The 25594-nt window shown below is 39.0% G+C and overlaps 1 protein-coding gene across 4 annotated transcripts in view; it reads left to right on the forward strand.

Annotated features, from left to right (window-relative positions):
- The first annotated feature begins 601 nt into the window (after nucleotides 1–601).
- LOC139946992 (adhesion G-protein coupled receptor G6-like) overlaps nucleotides 602–25594 on the forward strand; it is a 37167-nt gene continuing 12174 nt past the window's right edge. For 2 of the 4 annotated variants that reach the window (XM_071944797.1, XM_071944799.1), the window contains exons 1-18: nucleotides 602–878; nucleotides 10526–10783; nucleotides 11800–11871; nucleotides 12446–12523; nucleotides 13583–13660; nucleotides 14495–14566; nucleotides 15109–15272; nucleotides 15733–15812; nucleotides 16734–16923; nucleotides 17209–17265; nucleotides 17981–18380; nucleotides 18858–18967; nucleotides 19489–19726; nucleotides 20569–20731; nucleotides 21481–21660; nucleotides 23170–23439; nucleotides 24472–24517; nucleotides 25278–25387. In XM_071944797.1, coding sequence (XP_071800898.1) covers nucleotides 10551–10783; nucleotides 11800–11871; nucleotides 12446–12523; nucleotides 13583–13660; nucleotides 14495–14566; nucleotides 15109–15272; nucleotides 15733–15812; nucleotides 16734–16923; nucleotides 17209–17265; nucleotides 17981–18380; nucleotides 18858–18967; nucleotides 19489–19726; nucleotides 20569–20731; nucleotides 21481–21660; nucleotides 23170–23439; nucleotides 24472–24517; nucleotides 25278–25387 — 2541 coding nt within the window. In that variant the 5' untranslated portion in view covers nucleotides 602–878; nucleotides 10526–10550. Of the gene's footprint in view, nucleotides 879–2755; nucleotides 3152–10525; nucleotides 10784–11799; nucleotides 11872–12445; nucleotides 12524–13582; nucleotides 13661–14494; nucleotides 14567–15108; nucleotides 15273–15732; nucleotides 15813–16733; nucleotides 16924–17208; nucleotides 17266–17980; nucleotides 18381–18857; nucleotides 18968–19488; nucleotides 19727–20568; nucleotides 20732–21480; nucleotides 21661–23169; nucleotides 23440–24471; nucleotides 24518–25277; nucleotides 25388–25594 lie in introns of those variants that run through there. The other 2 variants (XM_071944800.1, XM_071944798.1) reach the window with 2 other exon arrangements.

Raw genomic sequence — 25594 nt, forward strand, 5'->3', positions numbered from 1 at the left:
ACAGCAGTGTCTTTCAAACTAGACTACCGAGATTGCCCGGTATCTAGAGGCAGTTCGAATCCTATATTTTATTAGCAGTGGGTACCGTAACGATTTAACAGATGTTAAATTTCTTTGCACTTTCACTTACAATTTAACGGTAGGCAATTGTGTTAATCCTTTTACCAAATAATAGTTATGTTATTGTGTGTGGGATGGATCAACCAGTGACTATTTCAAAGAAAATGTTACAATTTTATGACCAATTATTTATCTGGCAACAATAATTATAACGACGCAGGTGTTTTGTGGCAATGAACAACATTTCCGTGTTCATGGAGTGTTCATCCTTAATACAGACCACATTACCTATTCAAAGACCAATGGTCTTCATAAATCCGATTACATAACTTTCGATTGATTTGAAAGCCGGCCTTTATTTTGCCACTGTTGTGTGATCATTGGCACAAGGGATAATCTCGTATTGGTGGTAGGACCTTGAGGTAGTCAAATACCGTCTACACTGATTCGCCCCACGTACTTCCGCGTATTGTATAATAAAACTCCATACAATAATAAGCTAGTGAGTCTGTAACAGTTATAACGCAGAGTCTGGCTCAGTCTGTCAACAGTTCAACCGAATTACAATATCCTTCATATCTCAACAGAAAGTTTGATCGCTACACTACAGCGATAAACAAGAAAGTAAAAGTGAATTAACGATCATCGTGATGACCGCGTTGCTTGACTTGTGTCCCCCGTCGACATACAGATGAAGCGGTGCGGAGCCGGACTGTTATTACCTGCATACAGTAATTGGTCAGTTAATCGGTGTTGTGGGACTCTGTTAGTCAGACAGAACTCAGGAGCAAACTACAGTGAATTACTGTGAACAAACAGTAAGTAATTATCATTATTGCCTTGTTTGACTAAATGAACTAGCATCATATGATTAATCAGTGAACAGTTTTTAATCGGTTATTTAGCCGGCTTCATTTAGGTAAAATCAACACTTGTTTGAAGGTGGTTGGTAAGGAATGGGATGGATGGGGGAGATCGGCCATCATCCACGGGTTGCAAGCTGTCATTAATCATACTTGCGCCCACAACAATGTGTAATGTTCACTTAGGTTTTGCTCTTCTATGGTGTGTGTTTTCAATTCTGCTGAGGTTGATAAAAGAAAAAAATAAATGCAACACAGTTTGACCCGGCTGATTGCATTATTGCTTTTTGAGACAGCACACTAATAATGGTTTGCCCGTCTCTCCTTCGCAACGTTTGGTCTAGTCATGTGGAGAGAGACAAGCCTGAATGAAGGACATATTCAAGCAATGTTTTCATTGTTATAGGAATCAATGGTTCAACTTAGATAAAACTGTAACACAAAGTGCACCCCATTGGACAACCAACTATAGTATTGGAAACCATGGAATTATGTCTCCAAAGGAAAACGCATACAACAAGATATACTTGATCTTAACTTCTTAATCCATGTCTTGTGTGTCCTTACACGTTGCTGGGCCAATGATCTAAGATAAGTGCCAACATAACCCGAAAAGGGTCATATTGACACATCATCCGAATCCAGATCTTTTTAGCCAGTTTACGGGTTAGCCTGAGCCAGATATGTGTCGGTTCCATCCCATCACTGGAACGTGAAATCCTGGACTATCTAACGTGTACATTTTTGTGTATTTATCTTCTTCTTTTTTTTTTTTTTTTTTTACATACGTCTATATCTCTATTATTGTGATACTGTCACCAACAGCAAAGGGATAGATGACGCAGTTTAAATAGCTCTGGTGATGACGCTCAATCCAAAATGGTCTCGATAAAGTCACCATCACACGCCTTGTTTTTACAAGGTCCTTCCCTTTTTTCGACCAGCCTTGAAATGAAATGACGCAAGTGAGGAGAAAGTTCTTGACATCACTTTTTATTCAGAATATTTGCAAGTAGTTCATTACGACGGTCGGGATCGCCATTCACTGTTACATGTAAAGAATAACCTATAAGGAGAAGAATTTGCTGCTGCACTCCAAACAGAAACTGATGTGACAACCTGTCTCATGTACTCCGTCATGTAAATCCGTCAATCATGTTGTTGATTCTATTGGGGATGAGAAGGATTGCTTGCGTGCATAGCTAAAACCACAACATTCATCAAGATAGGAACAATCAGGCCTAATGAACTGAGCCCATCCAATAATTGCATGGACCGACGCATACAACAAGAGGGGGAGGGGACAGAAATGGGGGGGGGGTAGCCAGGTCTCTTGCGAAAAACCAAACTAATCGTTATTCGATGCAAATAGTTCTTCAGAACTGTATGACGTCACAGTTTGTTTCGTCTTGCATAAGAATTGTAAACCATTGTTTTGGACTTGCGTAGCAATGCAGTAACCGAACAGGGACATCACCAGCTGAAGGGTCTGATGAGTCCAGTTGAAACTTTCAGTCAAGTGCAAGCCTTTAGTTGCCTTTTCCTTTCTTACGGTTGTAGATTGATGCATGGTGTTGACATCTTAACTCTGGTTCTACGCCCGATTTAATACGGAAGACAAAAACAAATCTTAAAAAACAAGGAATATTCCTATTTTAGGGTGTGTGTGGTTTTAGCAAAGGTACATTTTGTGATGAATGTTGCATGCTATGATGCCAAGCACACCACACCTTGGTGATGGAGTCATCACAGGCTAGGCCCTTCTGCATAACGTGACTCAAGCTAGTCATCTGACAGCCTGCGTGTCAAAGTTCACAAAGGTCACCAGTAGTGAAATAGTTTGGTTTTATGTTTGTTTATATGCACGAACTCGGTACAGTGGATTTCCGTAAAGATGAGACTCCACTAAAGATACTTCAGGATCACTGATGCTGCTATCACATTATTTGGCTCTCCTTGCTTCTTTTAATTGTGTGTTATTTACATGAATATTGCAACATCTTAGCTGTGAACCTTTGGGCTATCGTTTCGTTTCTGCTGGAAACTACGAGAGTTGGTTGACAAAACCGCTGGGCAAATTTGGACAGCCTATATTGGTTGAAGAGATTTGAGGTCTATTCGGCACGACACGGTGTAAGTTCTTCTTGTGCCTCTTTTTGGCACTTATGTGCTATCGAACCAAGGAGCAAGAACTTTGCAGGAAGGATCAATGGATAGAGCATGTTCTGGTAGGTATATTCTATACGCAACAAATCTTGCCAATTTGCGGCGATTTATGATTATTTTGAGGGGCGTGGAGGTTGGTTTGGGGAGGAGGCTGGATGGGCTGTCTCTGATAAATCAAACTAGGTTTGTTCATACAAGTCCCCCCCCCCCCCATTATGCCATTTACACACTCTCATAATTGCCAGGCATGAATTTTGCCGAATTTTTGTCTTCTTTACTTTCACTCCGAACGAATTTTGACAGATGGTGCTGTTTTAAACCAAAAACATAATTATACAAACAGTTTGGTTAAGCCCTTCGCATGACAATGTTCACAATCTGTCCTTACTCTATGATCGTACATGACTGGTGGACGTGAGATATTTTGGAATCGGACATTAGTTCATTGTTTTTGATTGATTTTCAGTCATGAATCTGGTTGACGAAATGTATCACCTGTTGCTAGTACCAGTTTGTACAGTTTGCTGGATGTACTGGTACATTGTAACTAATTGGGTCTTATTATTGGAACACAGGTCCGTATCTTGTAGAAAAAGTAATGAGTGCTTTGAGATGCCCTCGGGTGCGACCAAGCACTATAATAAGACCTGCATTATACTCCAGCCATTACACAATCATGTGTCACAAAGCGAGTGTGTTCTCATGTTAAAGACACTGGACACTATTGGTAATTGTCAAAGACCAGTCTTATCATTTGGTGTATCTCAACATATGCTTAAAATGACAAACCTGGGAAACTTGGGCTCGATTGGTCGTCGGAGTTGCGAGATAAATATAAAATAATTAAAAAAAAACACCCTTATCACACGAAGTTGTGTGCTTTCAGATCCTTGATTTTGAGACCTCAATTCTAAATCTGAGGTCTCGAAATCAAATTCGTGGAAAATTACTTCTTTCTCGAAAACTACGTCACTTCAGAGTGAGCCGTATTACTATCAACCTCTCCCCATTACTCATTACCAAGTGAGGTTTTATGCTGATAATTATTTCGAGTAATTACCAGTCGTGTCCACTGCCTTTAAAGGAAAGGGCTACGTTTGGTAACCCCTCCTTAAACTAAAAAGCAAAAACTTTCTTGGTTTGAAATATAACCTTTCGATAAAGCAGTTTGAGAACCATTTCACGTCCAAGTGTGGTGATAGAAAAAGAAATCAATTTGTGTCCCCAAAATTTGAATGTGAGAAACGGGAAACGTTTCTCATATTGTGATTTCCAGCTCCGGATTCTTCCTGGTTGGACTCAACCGCTCTGGATTTTCGGCGATAAATTGTCTCGAAAACGCCACTGTACGTTTTGAATAAAATCACATTTTTATTGAACATACCTACATTTAGTTTAAGATATAAACGAAAAGTATACGTTGCCTTAAAGGCAGTGGACACTATTGGTAATAACTCAAAATAATTGTTTGCATAAAGCTTACTTCGTAACGGGTAATGAGAAGAGGTTGACAGTATAAAACATTGTGAGAAACGGCTCCCTCTGAACCGAGAAAGAAGTTGCATTTGATTTGGAGACCTCGGATTTAGAACTTTAGGTCTCGAAATCAAGCATCAGAAAGCACACAACTTCGTGTGACAAGGGTGTTTTTTCTTTCATTTTTATATCGCTACTTCGATGACCGATGAGCTCAAATTTTCGCAGGTTTGTTATTTTCTACATATGTTGAGATACACCAAGTGAGAAGACTGGTCTTTGACATTTACCAATAGTGTCCTCTGCCTTTAAAGCCTGGTTCACTTGACCTGAAAGCAGACCTTGTGACGCCTAATTGGGGCGACTTTTCCAACTGTGACGAAAGAAAATTTGCTTCGCTTTCACTTTTGGATGAAGTATTTATGGTTGAATCACGGAACCATTACACGAGCAAAAGGTTGACACCATATTCAAATTGACACAAATCGGGCTTTTACTGCTGTTAATAATACTCATACACCGTTGCGGTTTCCTGTGCCCGAGTGGGTTAAGATCAAGCTCATAATTTTACGGACAGAATCATCGTATTATAGTTGTAGAATTTGAAACTCTGCTTCGTGTAATAAATACCATCTCGTGAGATTTGCGATGTTACACAGTGGAATTCAATCTATTTGTTATCAACAACAAGTTTTGTCATAGGATGAGATGTATGGTAGTATCTATTCCAGGGATAAACTGACTGTATTTCCGCATTTGATAGATAGGTAACAAAAACACCGTAAGCTGGTATAGTTCCAGTATCGCAAACATGTTGTGGCAGATCGTGATGGCCGAGTGGTTTATTGCAAAGAAAATAAGGAATTCCCATAGAAAGTCTTTAGGAATGGTCTAGGTATGTCTGTGATAAAAGGGATAATGTAATGGGGTGAATGTGCACTGGTCACTATTGGTAATTCTTCAAAATAATTGTTAGCATAAAAACTTACTTTATCGTAAACACATATTGAGAACGGCTCCCTCTGAAGTAACGTAGTTTTTGAGAAGGGGGTAATTTCTCACTCAAGTATTGATAGAATTCAGGCCTAAAGCCTTTTTTAGGCATCTAAACGCACACAAAATGTGTGTAACAGGGGTATTATTCTGTCTTTATTCTCTTGCAAGTTAGATGACCAATTGGGTCAAACGTGGGTCAAAATTTACACAGATTTGTTTTTGTATGCATATGTTTGGATAAACCCAGTAAGAATACTGGTATTTGTTGACAGCCGTTCGCTGGCCAAAATGCCATTTAAACCCCAGTCAAAATCCACCCCAATTGGTCCAACTGGCTTATTATAGTTTGAAAAACTTCCATATTTTATTTGAAATATGGACCAGTAAAAAAATGTGAATTAGACCAGTGAAATGACAAGCTTAGTGATTATGCTGGCCAATATCTTCTGCTATCGTAATTCTGCAGCTAAGTAAAGTAAGTTCGTGAATCAACAACGTGTTCATAGTTAACAAGATTTGTCTGTGCTAAGCAATTTGTTTGTGATTGGTTGATGAAGTTAAGCCCATAATCAGCTCTATAACTCAATGCTCTTGTGTTTCCGACCCGGGGCGTGTGTTCGAGTCCCTGTCTTGACACTTGTTCTTGAGCAAGATACTTCACCTTTAATTGCGTTGATTCAGATGCATTGGACAATATTGCGCCGTATGCACCATTGTTAACAGGTTTCCTCGGGCTTGCTTTAAGGAACACGTTGCCTTGGATCGGACGAGTTGGTCTATAAAAAGCGTTTGAAACCGTTTGTTATGAAATGTATATGGTTAGAAAGATGTTTACAAAGTAGAATATAATTATCCACACAAGTATCACTCAAAATTGCACGATTTTCTTTTTACGTCGCGAACTATCACGGTCGGCCATTTATGGGAGTCAACATTTTGACTCCCATAAATGGCCGACCGTGTTATTGGACGAGGTAAAAAGAAAACCAGGCAATTTCGAGGCACATTTGTGTAGATTATTGTATTCTACTTTTACATCATCTTTATAACCATATGCATTTTATAACAAACGGTTACAAAACGCTTTTCAAAGACCAACTCGACCGATCCAAGGCAACGTGTTCCTTTAATACAGTAATTTTAACTATTGTGCACTTCTGGGACATCATTAGTGCCATTACTTCCAAGCGGAAAGTTTTACACACAATAATTATTCCTTTATCCCCGTTTATCAACAATATTTGTTGTGAATACTGTGGAATTGACGTCATTTTACGAAGCTGTTACGGATTGTTCTCTCGAAAATCTTTCTATGAAATGGCCTGAAACCTTTCAGAATGGCATTTGAATTATAGATTAACTCATATCATTGAGATAGATATTACCACAGATGACGCGTTATTTAAATTTCTTTTATTGTGAATCTGTTAAACATGCATCAATTAGTGCACTAGTGAGAAACTGCAAACAACAAAAAACAGAAAATAAGGGTTCTCAATGCAAGGTCACCGTTAATATGTTGCCTGTTAGAGTAAGGCCAGATAATCCGTATGTTTTAGGCTTCGGGGTTCATTATCATCTCATCTCATAGTATCGTTATTCTGTAACTTTGATGTATTCATCTTTTCATGTGCATATGATGTCACATGTTGGGACAATTATTTTATTTCTCCACGGCCTCTATACAACTTATGGATGCAAACATGATGTTAAACGTCTCATTGTATATGTTCCCCACTTGTCTACTAGGGTATATAAACGCTACATGATAAATATCAAGTTATTGTATATAATTTATATAGACGAAGCAATAACTACCAGTATTGGTCAAAACACTTTCTTTTTTTTTACCGAAAAGCCGGTGGCTGTTCGCAATAGTATATTTTTCTGTGCTACACTTTCTGTTTGACCGCAAACCTTCCGGACTCAACGGTGCTGCTCCAACTCGGGAACCCCTTGCTGACAACCCTATGTTCAGACATCACCATGTTCCGAAAACCCCAAGTTCCGACACCCCTATGTTCCGACAACCTTATGTTCCGACAACCCAATGTTTCGACACCCCCATGTTCCGGCACCCCATGTTCCGGCAATCCCAAGTTCCAAAAACATCTCAAGATTCACATGAACGATTACGATTAGGGTTTCGAAAATATACAATGGTTGTCTGAACATATGGGTGTCTGAACATGGGTGGTAACCGACTCATGACACGGGTCGAGTGTGGAATCAGGGTGGGTTTAGTCATCGTACTCAGATAGACCGCCTAAAGCTATTCATTCACACCCAAGACAAAACCATGTTCCGGCAATCACTGTCCCTATTCCGGCAACTATCCCATTTAAATTGAAAGTATTAACGCCTGCATCAGGCAAACATTGGAAATGAAGTTGCGATTGTTACTGGTTGATGACGTGAGAAGAGATGACGTTTGGACAGTGATGATGTTTGATACTTGGTTGTTCTTTGTGATTGCAGAATGACACATAGGCGCTGGTGGTCCGTGTAAGGCTTCTAAGTATCCGGCGCGGCACATTGTCGTGTACACAGCAAATATCTCAGACTAACATAACAAAGTTTGCTACTCACAATGGTAGGCTGTCCAAAACTTTGAAGGAAATAATAGTGTAACTGCTGAAACGATAAGATGCATTGAAGAGTACGGTGCAGGGCAATGCGCCCGACCGTTCAGGTTGCCCGTAACACCCCTCTTGTCCGTAACAACAACAACAACAACAACAACAACAACAACAACAACAACAACAACAACAACAACAACAACAGCAACAACAACTACAACAACATTAGCATGCAACAGCAACAACAACAACAACAACATTAGCAGGCAGCAGCAACAACAACACACACAAACAAACAAACACAAGAAATAAAAAACTATTATGAGAATGTCGTTTGGTTACGCTGGATGCTGCTAAGCTAACATTCAGACGTTGTTTTTAATATGCTAAATATAGATAGACACTTTCACAGTGCCATACGATGCCGTAAACGAACTGTTACGTAGACCTAATTGTGCCAGAGCCTTGCATGTTTTACACAACAGAGTCAGGGAGTTTCCTCACAGCGTACTAAACTGGGATAAAAAATAAACACCCACAATGGGAGTATTATGGGAGACTTTTCCCCAACAACTACCAACATTTACGAAAAAGGGCGCACATCTCATAGCTTGTCCCGCTGTTATTTATAGCAATATTATGGTAATTAAATTGTTAAAAGGCCATGTTTAGTCTACTTCCTTGTCAGGAAATGTCCCTGGAAAGCACAAGGTCATTTTTTGTGAACATAGTGAGTTGATGGTCTACGATCTCAAGTTGTTTGGTATCGATGATAACAACTGGCAGTCGGCTGCCTTCTCTATGGGTTATATGAAACTACATTGCGATGTTGGACATCATTGACAATAGGCTACTCGAACTATAAACCAATAAGGGGAAATCCAGTTATTTTAAAGCTTCAAGAGCGGTACACAAAACCGCCTCAATATAGCTTTTATTGCATCGTACACTCAGCGGGCAATTGTAAACTGATTATTGGTGTATTATGTGTTTGTAAATGTACATGTGGCTGTAATAGTTAAGTACATGTCTAAAATGTCCAGATTCACTTGTGGAATGGAATTATTACCATAACAATATTTGCACAGTACGGTGAGGGAGAGTGCAGCCATAAACCGCCTTTACTTGGCGAAGGCTGTATTAACAACAGCTTCCCCAAGTTGTGAAAGGTTACATCAACAAGTACCACTAACCCTGTTCAGTTGTACAACGATTATGGGTCAGCGCGAAACAATCACCTCGAATCAAAACTGTTCACCTTTTTCAGTGATATCGTTCTCAGCTGAATAAGTATAGGTTTTAAAGACAGTGGACACTATTGGTAATTGTCAAAGATTAGTCTTCTCAGTTGGTGTATCTCAACATATGCATAAAATAACAAACCTGTGAAAATTTGAGCTCAATCGGTCGTCGAAGTTGCGAGATAATAATTAAAGACAAAAACACCCTTGTCACACGAAGTTGTGTGCTTTCTGATGCTTGATTTCGAGACCTCAAATTCTAAACTTGAGGTCTCGAAATCAAAATCGTGGGAAAATTACTTCTTTCTCGAAAACTGCGTCACTTCAGCGGGAGCTGTTTCTCACAATGTTTTATACTTTAAACCTCTCCCCGTTACTTGTAATCAAGAAAGGTTTTGTGATGATAGTTATTTTGAGAAGTTACCAATAGTGTCCACATCTCCCCATTATAATAAGTTGTTATTGTGATTTTCGTTGAAGTGGAACAATGCCGTGTATGGAGGTAGAATTCTACATCAGACCTTGCTCTGTCAGATTAGATTGGGTGATTGGATTGGATTGGGTGTTCAACTGGTCAATCTACAGCATTTCAATTTAACAAAAGCACAAATGGAACTAATGGCTGTCTAAAGATTACAATAAAAGTGTTGGTTTTTGCAAATTTAAGTAAAAATAGTATTAAGTAAAAATGTCACTTAACAGTTATTGGTGCCACATTTACTATCTTGCTTGCGCATAATTAGTTTTCAACAACATCATTAGGTTATCAAATTCTATGTTAAAAGTTTAGCCTAGGCGCAAGGAAAAAACATGAAATAATTTCCCACTTCTCATGATTGTGTCCTCGATTTCTAGGCAACAAGGGACAAGTTCTTTCCCAGGATGTCTTTTGTTTTATCTCGTATGATTATTTAGGGAACAAACTACTTGTTCGTCTTGATGAAAAGCTACCCCACGAGTGATAATGATTTTCTTATGTGGTATCCACTCATAAACCACGATGTTTTAGGTACAGGCAAGAAACGGTCAGATTCGGTAGGACAAACTACACTGTAAACATAAGTCAGTCATTGGTGCCCATAAATTAGTCGAACATTTTATGTATTTTTTTGTTTAATATGAATAACGTTTTTGTTTATTTCAGAAAATAGTTGATAACTCGTAACTCAATGTTGATGTCCAACCAGTATCAATGCAGCATGTACTCATTACGACTGCTGCTTCTGGTGGTTGCAATCATGTATGATGCGATACTCGTCATGGGGCAAACGGCTTGCAGTGTAGCGGACCCTATCTGCCGTTGTACGTACGATACAAATAACGAGCTGAGGGTAGATTGTGATGGCACTGGGCAAGACCTATTAGAGGTTCCACCTGGAATACCGGACGACACAGTTATCCTGTAAGTTAATGGCATTGCAATTTGTCATTAAATAAATAATTATCTGAACGCAACCCAAACCAGACTCGATTTCTTCAAAGTTGTAATTTGGAAAGGTGACCATGGCTCGAGCCGAACCAAATAGATTGGGGTGGGGTTCCAGGTTGGCCCAATTTGAATGATTTTTTGTTTCAAACAGGCTCTTGTTAATTGGTTTAAGAAAATAATTATTACAAACAAATTTCAAGCAATTTTGTTCATAAAATATTTTTCGTTTTTTTTTTTTTTCCAATTAACAGGGTTAACAACAGATGTCCGTTTGACCTCATGGTTTGAACGACACACCCCGGGCCACAGAAAAAAACGAAACAACAACAACAACAACAACAACAACAACAACAACAACAACAACAACAACAACAACAACAACAACAACAACAACAACAACAACAACAACAACAACAAACAAACAACAAAACAACAATAACAACATCAACAACAACATCAACAAAGTAACTAAGGGAGGTTTGCGGTAAACACGCATTCGAGTCAAGTAGTTAAGCAGCATTCAGCAATAAACAGAGTCCAGCATTCTCCCGAAGTCTATTGTAACCGTTACTACCCAAAAGGAGATATTCACAAACCTATCTTTAGTTATTTTCCACCATCAGTTTCAAAAACCTATACTTAACAACAATTTAGTTAATGTCTGGAGCTTGCAAAATGGCCTCCGTGCTATAATAGCTGAACGGTGAAGAGGAATGTAAAAAAAAAAAAATCCACTTCTTTTTACCTTTGTAAAAAAAAAAACTTCCACTTCTTTTTACCTTTATTATCATTTGCATTATTTCGGCGGCTCATGAAAATATCGGCATCTGAAACCGTCCAAGACACTCGTTTTTTAAACAACTGCAACGGCCGATCATTTGGTCGGGAGGGGGGGGGGGGTCTTAACTGTCGAGGTATAACGGACCAATCCTTTAATTGGCAAATTATATACCGGATGTAATAGTGTGTTCTTGATTTCTTTCATACAGGGTTCTAAATGACCACTCGATAGAGGCAATTGGGGCTGATGATTTTACAAACCTTGTTAATCTCCGAGAGCTGTAAGTCCACATTCCATGATTGTTTTACCTGACATATAGAGGCTTAATCAATACAGCAACGTGCTTTATAATATTCTGATTTTATATTTAATACCCCCCCCCCCCCCCGGAGATTCTGTTCTCCACTGTTTTCCCATACGGGAAATGTAATGTGCGCTGAAGGAGGATGTGGCAAAAGAGGGCGCTATCAGAAGTAATCTGTACACAGTTGGCTATCTCCATGGTTTGCCATTGGACGGAATCTCCTGCCACACCGGTATGACCCTAGACTTGTGGACAAGTCGTTTAATGTCTGTCGCGGTCATAGCATTCCTACTCTCCCCGCGATTCCCGCGGTATTCTCGAGAGACTAACTGCTCCCACGACTACGGCCCTAATGGGTAGTATACGTTGGGCCACCAGCAGTTCGCGCGAGAGCAGTGATTTCGCGAGAGCACCGCCACAACTCGACTATCTCACCGCTTGGGACCATTAACGACTTGTATGCCCCTTTAAAACAATAATTCGATACCCCTCCTCCCACTCACCTTGATAATGACTGTGCTTTATATTGTTCCTGTTTCTGTTTGTATAGCTACCTCGTGAACAACGTCATCCGCAGTGAACTTATTCACCAAGATGCTTTCAAGAATCTTCAAAACCTTGAATTATTGTAAGACATTTTGTTCTTTTTTTAACTCGAAACATCACTGTGTAGTTTTCTTGCAGTGAAGCAACCCAATTAAATATAAATCGATCAATCAATCAATCTTATAAAGCGCTGAGATCTAGAAGAAGAAAAACATATTTGTTGCGCTATGACCAAGGGCAAATTGGCTTGACTAAAGAGGTACGTTTATGATTTGAATAAAGAAATGTCAACCATATCTTTATCTTTGATGAACATACTTTGTCTGTAATTGGTAAATTATGACAAAGAAGATTCGATAGTTCACCGATTTCTAAAAAGTGAACTTATGAGCGACGTTCCTGTTCCCTGTGACACTGATAGATATGGCACCTCAACCCAATTAAAATGCCACTGTGACATGCCAATAAATTTGCATTTTTATTTCCTGCGATTGACTCGATACTTTGCACATTCTTCTGTTGTCACCTCTGATATGCCTATCCCAACTCCATACAATGGAATATTCATCTCAACATGACATGCAAAATATGACACAAGTCTCAACTCTCGGGTCTTGATTTATTGTTTAATGGTGCACTAAGAAGTCGTGCCTGTCTACTCCGTCCTTGCCTTTTCTACTAAAAAATAATTGCAGACAACTATCGATTTACGATGTAAGAGTTCGTTGTATTATAGATTAACCCCTATATTATATGTGGCAAGTAAGGAGTAACTGTACTTTTTGTTAAAGTTACCACGTGTCAATCTTTTTCCATTACCCTCACACCGATGTGTTTTAAGCTCTGTACTCAGTACTTCCCGAGTTTTGTAAAAACCAATCCACTCGATGTCTCAACGCACTGGTACTGCAGGGATTTAAGAGATGTTAATTTGCATCGGGTATGAAAATAATCCCAAATAAGATAAACATGGTTAAACCTACATGATGGACTTGCAGTTACTCTCCTACATTGTATTATTACCTCTTTAAAGTGGTCAAAATACTAATTGTTTTAAATGTAACCTTTTCTTCTGTATTTTGAGAAAAATAACGATGACTTTAATTATTTGAATAATTTTTTTGTTTCCATGGTACTCCAGGGATTTGAATGGTAACCGCATTAGCCTAGAAGCAGCATACGCAAACCAATTCAGATTCTTGCAACAATTAAAGCACCTGTAAGTATCTGATAAACAAATACATATAACACAAATAATATTTTATGGGCGAGTCATTTCTCACATTGTTTTATACCATGATCATCAGCTCTCCATTGCTTACTACAAGTAGGTTTTTATGCTATCAATTATTTTGAGTAACATCAATAATGTCCAGTGCCTTTAATGCACTGCAATGTTTTATTATTTTTTTAATCATGTTTTGCTATATTCAAATTTACAGCTTAAAACTGTCATTGTAGTCCGAATAGATGATGAATCAATCTAATTTTTCGAGGCTAACTTTTTATTTAATTGATTAACACCACTTGTTTCATGTTGGAATTAAAGGGTTAGACAAATCGCACCTCTTTTTCGCTTGGTTTGAGCAGCAAAGGATACAAAAAATAACCTCCCTTCCATTTTTCGGCTGGGTTTGAGCAACAAATGCTTTGAAATTCTATCCAACCCCGTGTTCTGCTAGCACCCGATTCTTACTTTGCTCTCACAGAAATATATAAGGAGAAAACGACTTCAAGGAAAGTTATAGTATATACTACCAACAAAAGTGAAAAACTAAATATTGTTGTTTAAAATGAACATGTGAAAATGGTATTTTCCCGTTATATTAGCGGTGTTTCTCTTGAAACTAGAATCTGTAACCAGACTCAATGCACAGAATATTCTGACAAAGTGTCGCTCGGAAAAGTTTGAATACCATTTCTGGTCAAAACACAAGCCCTCATCTTTAAAGACTTTGACGCTATTAACAAAATAGTGTGACTGAATGGGACTGTTTTCTCCAGTCGACAACAACATTAATGTAGTCTTCTTTTGTGTGTTTCTGTTTGTTAGTGATTTGGGAAGTAACGGCATTGCCACCATCGATGCAGCATTTGTTCATCTGTTTGATCAGCTTGACTACCTGTGAGTAAATGAATGTTTGGGGTGTCGTATAGTATCTATTGAACGTCCATTCATTTCCAGGTGTAGTCTCTGCCATTTTCCTTATTCACTTTTAATGGCCCATTAGTGAGTTTCAATTTTCATAGACTCTACTTAGTCCTCTCACTGTAGTGGTACGGTCATCCAACCAATACCAAATCTCTTAAAATAAGTTGCAGCAATGTTTAAGAGACCTCATTTGAGTTGGTTCTCATCGCATTGCATTATCAAGTAAACAAATTGAATGTTTTCTTCATAGTGTATAGTATTTGTCATCCCCTGTGCATCCTATGGGTGCTGTATTAACGGTGCTCCGTTTAAATGGATTGGCAACATGGCTCCTAAAATACAAAACGGCTCTACTCAATTTCTAATCAGGTTTTAACGAACTGTATTGCATATTATACGCTAGTCATTGTTGAAATTGGAATCAATTAAAATAAATACATATAAAAGGCACACTCTCAAGTTATTACTAAATGGAATAATTATCAGTAACTGTGCATATTTTGTATCTTTTACAGATATTTAATTTCCAATTCTCTGGTGTGCGATTGTGATCTGTTATGGTTTAAGAATTGGTTGATTAATAAACAGATTACATCCTTTGTTGTATCTGGTGCTCAGTGTTACACCCCAGAGTCTGTACAACGGCAGACTATCCGTGAAGCTCCCTTCTGCATACCTGGTAAAGATAAATACAACATTATTCCTGTTTGTTTGTTGAGGTTTAGTTTGGGTTGTTTGTTTGTTTGTTTGTTTGCTTTTTAGTTGGGGTGTTGGGGTTTTTGTTTGTTTGTATGTATGTTTGTTCGTTTGTTTGGGTGTTTGTTTGATTGTTTTCTCTTGTTTGTCTGTTTGTTTGTTGTTGTTTTAAAGAAGAAAGCAGTAAAATGCTTGAATGCTTTAGTAACAACAGTCAACAGGTTAATTTTTAACTACAATTTTTTATATTGACTTTAATTAAAGCAGTAATACAGTTTATAAGATAGCATAATGTTTGGTAGCTTGAATTTGTAATATTTGATTTGCATTAGGTGTGATTACTCAGTGAACAAATCGAACAAATATTGGTTAATCGATTGTTTTATTTATACTGGCTTTGTACTATTGAATAGTAAATACTTTATTTGTTTTCTTCCTTACAGTTCAACGGTGTTATTTCTGTGATCAAGCGTCTACCAATGGAGCGTGTAACTTCGCAACACAGCTATGTTCCGGGGCAAATGTAGGAATGGATGTATTTTATTACAATAGTCATTGTTTGGATTTGGAATGCTATCTGGAATCGTTTTTGTGTCATGAGTTAAATAAAGTTTATGAACCGTTATGCCCCGTTATACACTATTGTGTATGACAATCAAATTGTCAAACTGTCCATTGTGCCGCATCCTGCAAACAAACCCTTATCTGGTCATTGTCTCCGACAGTCCGACAAACCAATTAGTGTGTTCCGGCGTACGCCATAGTCATTGTTTTCGACAAACCACGATGTCCAATCCATCCTCACCGACCATCACGTCAACCAAAGTGTCTGACAAGTGTGCAACACTCCATGATTAACACGCCACTGACGGTGTTCGATAAGCCATTGTGTTCGACAAGCCATATAGTCCGACGAACCATTGTCGAACAAGCCATTTTGGCTAAACAATAATTTTCAAAGTAGCGGTGTCCGATGAACCACGCATGCTGGAAATATTGCTGATCTAATTGATATTATTTATTCCTATAGAAATAGTAACTTTTTTGCTCCTATTAAATGTCTTGCAATTTACCTAAAAGCTATAAAATGTTGTTTTAATCAATGTCAAAGGAATCATGTTATAAGCGACGATTCCATGTTGATCCTATGCAACACATTGATCTAGTAATGTGCACCATGCCGACACACCTCAATTGTTACTTACTGAAATTATCTATCTAACCATTTGCATTTCAAAACAAACGGCTTCAAACTCTTTTCAAAGACAAACTCGACCGATCCGAGGCAACGTGTTCCTTTAAGGTTTAACTTCAAACCAGTCCTATATTTAACATAACATCCTTGTGCCGAAAGAGCATTGGCGGCAAATCTACTCGTCAGTCTACAGAATCTTAACTTTGTTTTAATATTTTCCCATGAATTTAATTTATATTTTGTTATCAGAGTGTTTGTCAGAATACTGTGCGACTCAATAATGGTGAGTTTAGAATCACCAAGGCGTGTGAGCAACTTGATGCCTGTTTGCTCTCTGCCCAAGCCAACCAGAATGAATGTAACTCTGGTACTGAGAACTCTGTATGTCGCTACTGCTGCCAGGGTAACTTGTGTAACAGACCAGAGTCAGCCATCTTAAGTAAGTTCTCATTTATCCTATATAAATGTAGATAATAATAAACAATACAATTCATATGTGAACATTTCATTACAAAATTCAACATACACTATTTGGAGGTAAACATTAATATCATAATAATATTGATAAAAAGTAACTGGTGACTCAATAAACTTTAAACAAAACATGTACTGCAATGCATCTTCTTTCGGTGCAATCAACTAAACATGAGAAAACTGAGCTCGGATTTAATCCAGAATCTCAATGATGCAATAAAGTTTTTATATACTCTCCTTTTTTCTCAAGATGGGTATCAGTTTCCGTTTCCCAATGTCTTAGCGACTACAGGACCATCGTCCCAAGGTAAGTGTCCAACAAACAAGAACTCTTAACACTTAACGCATCATTGATGGCGACGTTATGAAAGTGCACTGATCGTGCATCAACCGAGACGTCGTGGTCTACAGCTTGCCTTTATGCATGGCACTTCGCTCGTAATTGCATTATTTAGGTTTAAAGAAAACTCACCACTAATTTCAAAGAGGAATTCGTTTGTGAAAATTTAAGTAGATGGGAAGGGCACATTTTCTGGAAAACTTAAGTCACTCATTTCGATTATGTAAATTTTCATGATTGCTGGAAAGTTTTTAATCCAGATTGGTTCCTAAAATAATTAGCTTTATTAAAATAAGTTATCCTCACCAATCCTGTCACATTTAACACATTGACACGGAACTCATTATAGTCAGTCAGACATTGAATTGGTTGCATAGCAATGTGTCTCTGGGTACAAGACGTTACTGACATCTCGATATACTGTGTACTTCCATTGACATGACGTTTCTTTTCAAATTTCATTTGGAACTGGGTGAATATTGCATATTTATATTCCCATTGGTTTGTGTGTTTGGTTTTTGGAACTTTTGATAACAAAACTAACTTTTTTTTTTCTTCAAAATGCTTTATACTATCAACAGCTGCTGTGCTCCAAACCAAGTAAAGTAGTTGATTTTACGTGTGCTTACAAACGTACACCTTCCCTTTAATAATACTTTACATACTAATTGCTTTTGTTTAGCGCCTACATCTACGACATCTTTACTGCTACCTACCACCCCCAGCCTGACCACTCCCTTTGTCAACATTACCACCAACCCACCACCGACCACCCCTACCCTACCTTTACCAACAACCAAACCGCTGCCTTCAACCCATGCTTCAACTAATACGCAATCTCCGAGCACTAACCAACCACCAGCAACGACCCATCCGAGTACCGTGCCGCCTGTCCTTTCTACTTCCCCTTTAGACCCATCCACGCCGTCTCGCACCACGGCTGCCCCGTTAGAGACGTTCTGTCCGGTGGAGATTACACAAGGCGAAACTGGCTTGTTCAGCTGGCCGAGGACATCAGCTGGCGATTCTGCCATGGTACCTTGTGTTTACGATGCACAGGCAGGACCGGCAACAAGGAAATGGTAAAACTAGTTTTTTTGTTTTAGTTGTATGAGCTTACCGAAACCTGGGAATTTCTGATCAAAGCCACACTTCATGATCTTCGTTATCTCATGCCGTATCCGAATTTGCGGCTATAGCTACGGCTACAGATGTTGCTAAAGGTGTTGCTAAGGACGTCCCATACTTCAACAGATGATGACGCGGAAATCTAGCCATAGCCGTAGCTGTACTCGCCAATTCGCACACGGCCATAGTATGCCCCTTATGTGCAAAAGTAACAACATCTCAGTACCCCTAAGAATGACCCATCCACCTTCGTGATAAATTAAAGTCTTATAAAGCGCACGTACTTGTTTTATCTACCAACAAGGTACTCAAGACGCTAAGTATTATTTACAGAAAGATTTGATAGGTTATTGAAGTTATGAGTTCTGAGACCTGATCAGCTTGTTACAAAAGTGTCAATCTTGTTCAATCTTCTATTTGGTATGGTGCAGTGATCAGAGTCCAGATCGTCTGGAAGCAGCATGGCAAGAGCCGGATACCAGACGGTGTCCCACAGCATCAATGATCCTACAAGATATCGCTAATGTTACTATAGGAAGCGGTAGGTATTAACTATTCAGTGTGGACAGTGGTGAACAGTTTTCTGAAATACTCGCATTTTAATGAAGTCTAGATACATTTTTGTTTCCATTGTATATTTTGGTTTGTGGTACACCAGTATAGCTGGTAGTTGCCCTATGGCTGTATATTCCAATAACTGCGGATTAGTTTTTTGGGCTCGGGAGACTTCTCTACTGGCGCAAAGTAGCTAGATTATTTTGAAATTCCGGGGACTTCTCAGTCCTGCTAAAGAAGGTAGGACGGAACTGCTGCTTTAGCCAAGTAGATCGAGAGGACTTCAGCGTTATTAATTTCACTGTCGCGGGGTGAGTTCTTAAGTTATCTCAACGTTTCGAATAGCTTGCTTTAGTCATTGCCAGGCCTAAAAATGACCAGTAACAGCAAGCCTACACACAGCTAGCACGGTATTGTCGCAAACCAATTATACATTGATACCTCACCGTGTACTGTTCTCACAGCCACAACACAAATAATGTTAACTTGTACTTTTCTAACAACCAGAGAATGCCGTGAACGTCTCAGAGGCCCTAGCTGACGTCACGTCTGTCCCGGATGTTCTCAAGCCAAATGACGTCACTAACGCAGTAAGCACGTTTGAGAATCTCGCAAGGGCCCTCAGCGTATACGCAAATGATAATCAGGAGGTGTTTGGAAACGTTTTAGACTCCATCGATAAACTAACCCGCGTCCCAAGCCCACAGCTCCTGGCGAGTCAAACGAATGACGACTCGGCCTCAAGGTAGGAAGCCTATCCTGGTTTTACACTAAAGGGTTAAATCTCCATCCTCCGTGGCCTAAAGTTGTAAAGTAGTAATCCCAGGAATTGCAACCCGGGAAGGTTCCTAGCACCAAACAAGCTAAACAGCTTGAATGGCATATGGCGAGGGAAGCCTTAGAACCTAACACAGATTGTTTGACAACCCTGCTACAAAGACCTGGGCCCAATTTCATAGAGCTGCTAAGCACAAAAATTTGCTCAGCATGAAGTTTCTTCCTTGATAAAAACAGGATTACCCACCAAATTTCCACGTGATTTTCAGGATAAGCAAACAACAGCTGAATACCAGTAACAAGCAATATGCAACAAGTGGAAATTTGGTTGGTAAACCAGTGTTTTTATCAAGAAAGAAATTTTATGCTTAGCAAATTTGTGTGCTTAGCAGCGCTATGAAATTGGACCCAGATGGCTCCACTTTTACATGGCTACTGGTTGGGTCTGTACGTATGTACAATTAAGTGCACGAAATATAATTATGGGTGAAAATATATTATGTCAGCCCCTAAAAAACTACACATTTACTCTGGGTCCTGGGGTCGATTTCACAAAGAGTTAGGACTAGTCCTAACTTAGGACTAGTCCTAGGAGATATACAAATTGCATGGTTAGTCCTAAGTTAGGACGAGTAACTGGTCCTAACTCGAGATAAGACTAGTTCTAACTCTTTGTGAAATCCACCCCTGGTTCTATACTTTAGTGGAGTTGTGCCATTTTCATAACTATCAAACTGTCGGAGGCAATACACATTCTTTTCGCGTCATTGCCAAATTACGACCCAATCCTTCATAATTTGTTTCCTCTAGGCTTGTACGATCTATTGACGAGTTCAACCTGGGTGTCCGCTTCTCGTCCGATCTTCTCGTTGCGGAAACGCCCTCTGTTGATGTGATTGTGTTCGACATCGACGATCACATGGACAATGGACTGCTATTTTTTGGATCGGGACAGCCCAATGGAAATGCCCAGGTGAGCGTGTTATCTTGGGCCTCAAGTTTGAAGCCTTAAATTCAGAGTGTCAAGTTCCAAATACCAGCTTTCTTCACTTTTCGTCCAAATACAATCAAAGGTGCTGACGAAAAAAATCTTTATGGCAAAATTATTGAAAATGCGTTTACAGTGCATGCATTATACAAGGAGAAAATAGGTTAAAAAGGTAACTACCATAATAACTAACTATGCACTTCAGCTGTTGATAATGTACTACATTTTGAGAAAACGATTCACTTCTCATAAAGAACAGGGATTCAACGAAAAATCAATCTGAGAATCGTTTCTGCTGGAAATGTTTCTCAGATTGTGTATTCCAAAACGGATCCTTCTTCCTGCGTGGGCATTACCCCTCCATTCTATTTTTTTTTGTGCCGATTACTTTAAGTGCTGACACCCATTGATTGAAATGAATTGTTTTCACATGTTATACAACATCTATTGTTTATGTCTAGATATAAGATTAAAAACAACCGAACAAATCAACAACCCATTCAATTCCATATTTATATGTCAATTAAAAGGATAAAAATGGAAAAAGCTACATGTCACAATATTGATTAAAAAGCTCCAAGACGAACCACAAAAACAAATACAGGAATAGTTTCAAGACTAAGATTTACACATACACCGATGAAAGAAAGAACGTTGATACTTTGATATCTAATTTCTACTGATTCCAAATGGATTTATTTCTCACTCTATGTGAATACATTTCTCACCACCAGCCACACCTTATTACCAACTCATCCGCTAACAACCAAGGGACAGTGCCAAATGAAACCACAACCTCACCGGATGAAATTGTCAAAGGTTCACTCTTTATGCCTAACTCTCTACTAGAGTCTGTTGGGGATGAACTCAAGCGCTGCCAGTTTGTCATGTACGAAAAGACAACATTTTTTGATGTAAGTAGTTCTTGAAAACCTTTGTATTGTTATTCCACTGCCGCTCAGTAGACTTTGGAAGACGAGAGACCCGTTCTGACTGTCCCATTGGACACCTTTGGTAATAACTGTCAAAGAACAGTCTTCTCACTTGCTGTTTCTCAACATATGCACACAAAAACAAACCTGTGCAAATTTGAACTCGATTAGTCGTCAAATGTGAGACAACAATGGAAGAAAAAACACCCTTGTTACGCGAAGTTGTGTGCTTTCAAAATGCCTTGATTTAGAAAACCTCAAATTCTAATGATGAGGTCTCGAAAACAAAATTGTGTACAGTTACTTCGTTCTCGAAAACTACGTTACTTCAGAGGGAGCCGCTTCTCACAATTCAACATCTCTCCATTGCTTGTTACCAAAGTTTTTATGCTAACAATTATTATGAGTTTTACCAATAGTGCCCACTGCCTTTAATAACTACCTAGTAGGCGGAATAGAAGGTAGAAACCGGCCGAGGCTAACAATGTTGCTTAGTGGATCGAGGGGACTTCTCGTTATTATAGAGGTTTCGTTGGCGTACGGTTAGCGCAACGACTAGGCCTACTTTTAGTTGATGTGACGTCATCATTTGTTTGCGCATTTATGACGTTTACATCAATCTGTTTAATCTGATGAATGTAATGGTTTTCTCGAAAAGAGGGACTCGAAAGTAAAAAATAAATAAAAAAAGTGAAACTTACTAAAAGTCTGCAATTTTCTCTGAAGAAATAAAACTCTTACAGTCAGGGCCCACTTTCATGGCTCTACTTAGCTCCGAATTCTGCGCTTACAATCGCGATTCCCCGCTTACGTGCAAGCACCGAATTTTTGCGCTAACCTTGTATGCGTAGAATGCCTAGTAACGTGAACTACGCATGCGCAGAAGTCAAAATTCGCTGCTAACGCTTGCCGTAAGCACAGAATTCCCTGCTTACGTAAGCGCCGATTCTGTGCTTACGGTAAGCAGAGCCATGAAATGTTTCTTTTTGTGTGGTATTTTTGTCGGCGGTGTGATAGTTTTGGTTGTCAGTTTTGAATTTGTGTGATGTCATCGTGATCCTCTTTCTATTGGGCGCATTTTCCACAGAAAAGGTATAGAGTCAGTTCGACCACTTGCGCCATGTTTATATTTTTGGGAAAACGTAACTGGAGTAGTCATTGAAACCTAAACCCTTCGGGCAGTTACGTGCGCGGATAACTGGGCGTATATAAGGCAGCGGCCCTAACACTCCACCGTGTACCTACGAACCATCGCTTCTAACTTCACTGTCGCTGAGTGATTTATTAATTGGTGCCAACGTTTCGACTAACGTCAGAATACCGATGAAGAGTGGTTTAGATGCTGGTCTCTTTAGAGAGGGATTCACAGGACATTTCTCTTATATGTTTATTGTTACAACATTTAGACAGGTATTGTTAAGCACGCATATTATGTAATCACGTGATGTCAGGTATGTATATGTCATTGTTGTTTTTAAATAATTTATGCAGATTATTCAAGAATCAAACAGGAATCGAACCCAGGCCAGCCAGCAGGAAAGTGGGGACGATGGTATTCAAACTACTGACACCACTACGTCAGGGATGAACGGGGGTTCCAATTCCACCAATAGCAGCGTCGTCAATGATTGCATCTCGACATCATGTCGATTAGATTACACCACTGTCATTAATAGTGTCGTCATTTCCGGTTCAGTAGGAAATCTGAATATTCATGACCTGGACGAACCCGTGACTGTGACGTTTAAGAAATTCAGAATGGTAAGTCGGGAAGGTGATATATTGATGTCGGTGTGCAGTGATGTGTTGGGAACAAAACTTAACACAATTGTGAAGTCTTTTGCTCAATGAATCGTTATTGGTCTTAAAGACAGTGGACACAATTGGTAATTGTCAAAGACTAGTCTTCACAGCTGGTGTATCTCAACATATGCATAAAATAACAAACCTGTGAAAATTTGAGCTCAATCGGTCGTCGAAGTTGCGAGATAATAACGAAAGAAAAAACACCCTTGTCACACGAAGTTGTGTGCTCTCAGATGCTTGATTTCGAGACCTCAAATTCTAAACTTGAGGTCTCGAAATCAAATTCGTGGAAAATTACTTCTTTCTCGAAACTACGTCACTACAGAGGGAGCCGTTTCTCACAATGTTGTACATGTATACCATCAACCTCTCTCTATTACTCGTAATCAAGTAAGGTTCACATGCTAATAATTATTTTGAGTAATTACCAATAGTGTCCACTGCCTTTAAGATGGGTTAGTTCATTATGAGAAGAACATCCCAACGTGTATGATTTATTTAATGGGCGCTGTTGCAAGGCAGCCGCTCTTTTTCAACTGTGCTTGTGTTCACTTTTTAAATCTTTTGCAATTTGGCTGTTTTTTTTGTTTGCCTCCTGAGTCCATTTTGGTGTGGTGTGTTGTTTTGGACTTATTTTGCATCTTTTAAACGATTTTTTACTGATTGCAAAAGTGCCATACGGTATCTCTCCAGGCTTCTTGATAAACAATTAGTTTCGCAAACGTTTTCCCCCAATTCGTACCTGTGTCTTGTAAGTATATAGGCCTACATAATAGTGATTGTGTTTTGCATTTTTTTTGTCCTTTTATCCTATTAATGTCATTGTAATTATAGGCTGTTTTGCGGCAGTTTGCTACGTTAAATATAATGAATAAATTGTGATGATTGAATGCACTGCGATCGACGCAGTCAAACATACTGCTGTACCGTCAGAGAACTGTGCAAACTCTTATCATTACTGTTTCTACCACTTGTTACCTTTTACAGGATGCAGATAATCCAAGATGTGTATTTTGGAAAGAGGAAGGGAATGGTGAGTGATTTAATATATCGTATTGTGATATTGACTTTTCCCTTATGCTGGGAATGTTAATAAACGGAAAAAAAATTAAGGAAAATGAAAAAGTGATTTAAATTGTGAATGGGATTGAGACAGATGTGCTGGACACCCACTGAGGCTTCGCCCCTAGACCAATCCAGATATGTGGGATTCAGTGTTCGTTGAGTTCGTTGACATTACAGAAATTGATAAAAAGTGTGTCTATTTATCAGTATTATTTTAGGCACAAGGATTATTTGATTTTTCTCCCCAAAAACGCCGAACGCTCAAAGCTTCCAGGGGCCCTGGACCCCATCCGTTCAATTGCTTTGAACCCCTATACTACATAACTCTGAATGGTGCACCCCCACCCCGCCCCCCCCCCCCCCACCCCTGTTAAAACAATGTTGGATCCGCGCTTGCTCTATGTAAATTTTTGGTGATGTTTCATGTTACTATTTCAACACCGATTAGTATGTGTAAATCACTATTCTATCCGTAATTAACAGAGTAGCCTATTTTGTGGGGGAAAAACACAAGCACAATTTGAACCCTTCAATCTTTTATAACAGATGCTTCCTATCGACATTGCCCAGTAGCTATAATAGACAGGCAGTTAGAATCCATATTTTTAGCAGCGGGGACAGCAACAATGTACAGTTGGCCTTTGCATTGGAATTGGGGATACAAAATTAAGTTTGGTTTTAATGCCCATCATCAAAATTTCAAACTGTTTTTTTTTTTTTACCACCAGATGGAAGGGGAGGTTGGTCAAATGATGGATGCTACCAAAGTCTCGATAACTCTGACGATAATAACATTGTCTGCAAATGTAACCATCTAACCAACTTCGCTATGTTGATGGTAAGTGCCGTTTATAATAACCATCATCCTATTAGAACAGAAATACTGGTACTGGATCATGATATTTAGACTACCGTGCATGATAATGTGTGTCGTTGGTTCCTTGCCATCTCAACCGTATTTTTTCGCCAGCGTTCAATAAGATTGTGTCTGTTTTTCACACTGTATAATAACATCATCCTGTCATCATTGAATACAACACATTCT

This window comes from Asterias amurensis, chromosome 14 (genome assembly GCF_032118995.1).
Source record: "Asterias amurensis chromosome 14, ASM3211899v1".
In the NCBI taxonomy this organism is placed as follows: domain Eukaryota; kingdom Metazoa; phylum Echinodermata; class Asteroidea; order Forcipulatida; family Asteriidae; genus Asterias; species Asterias amurensis.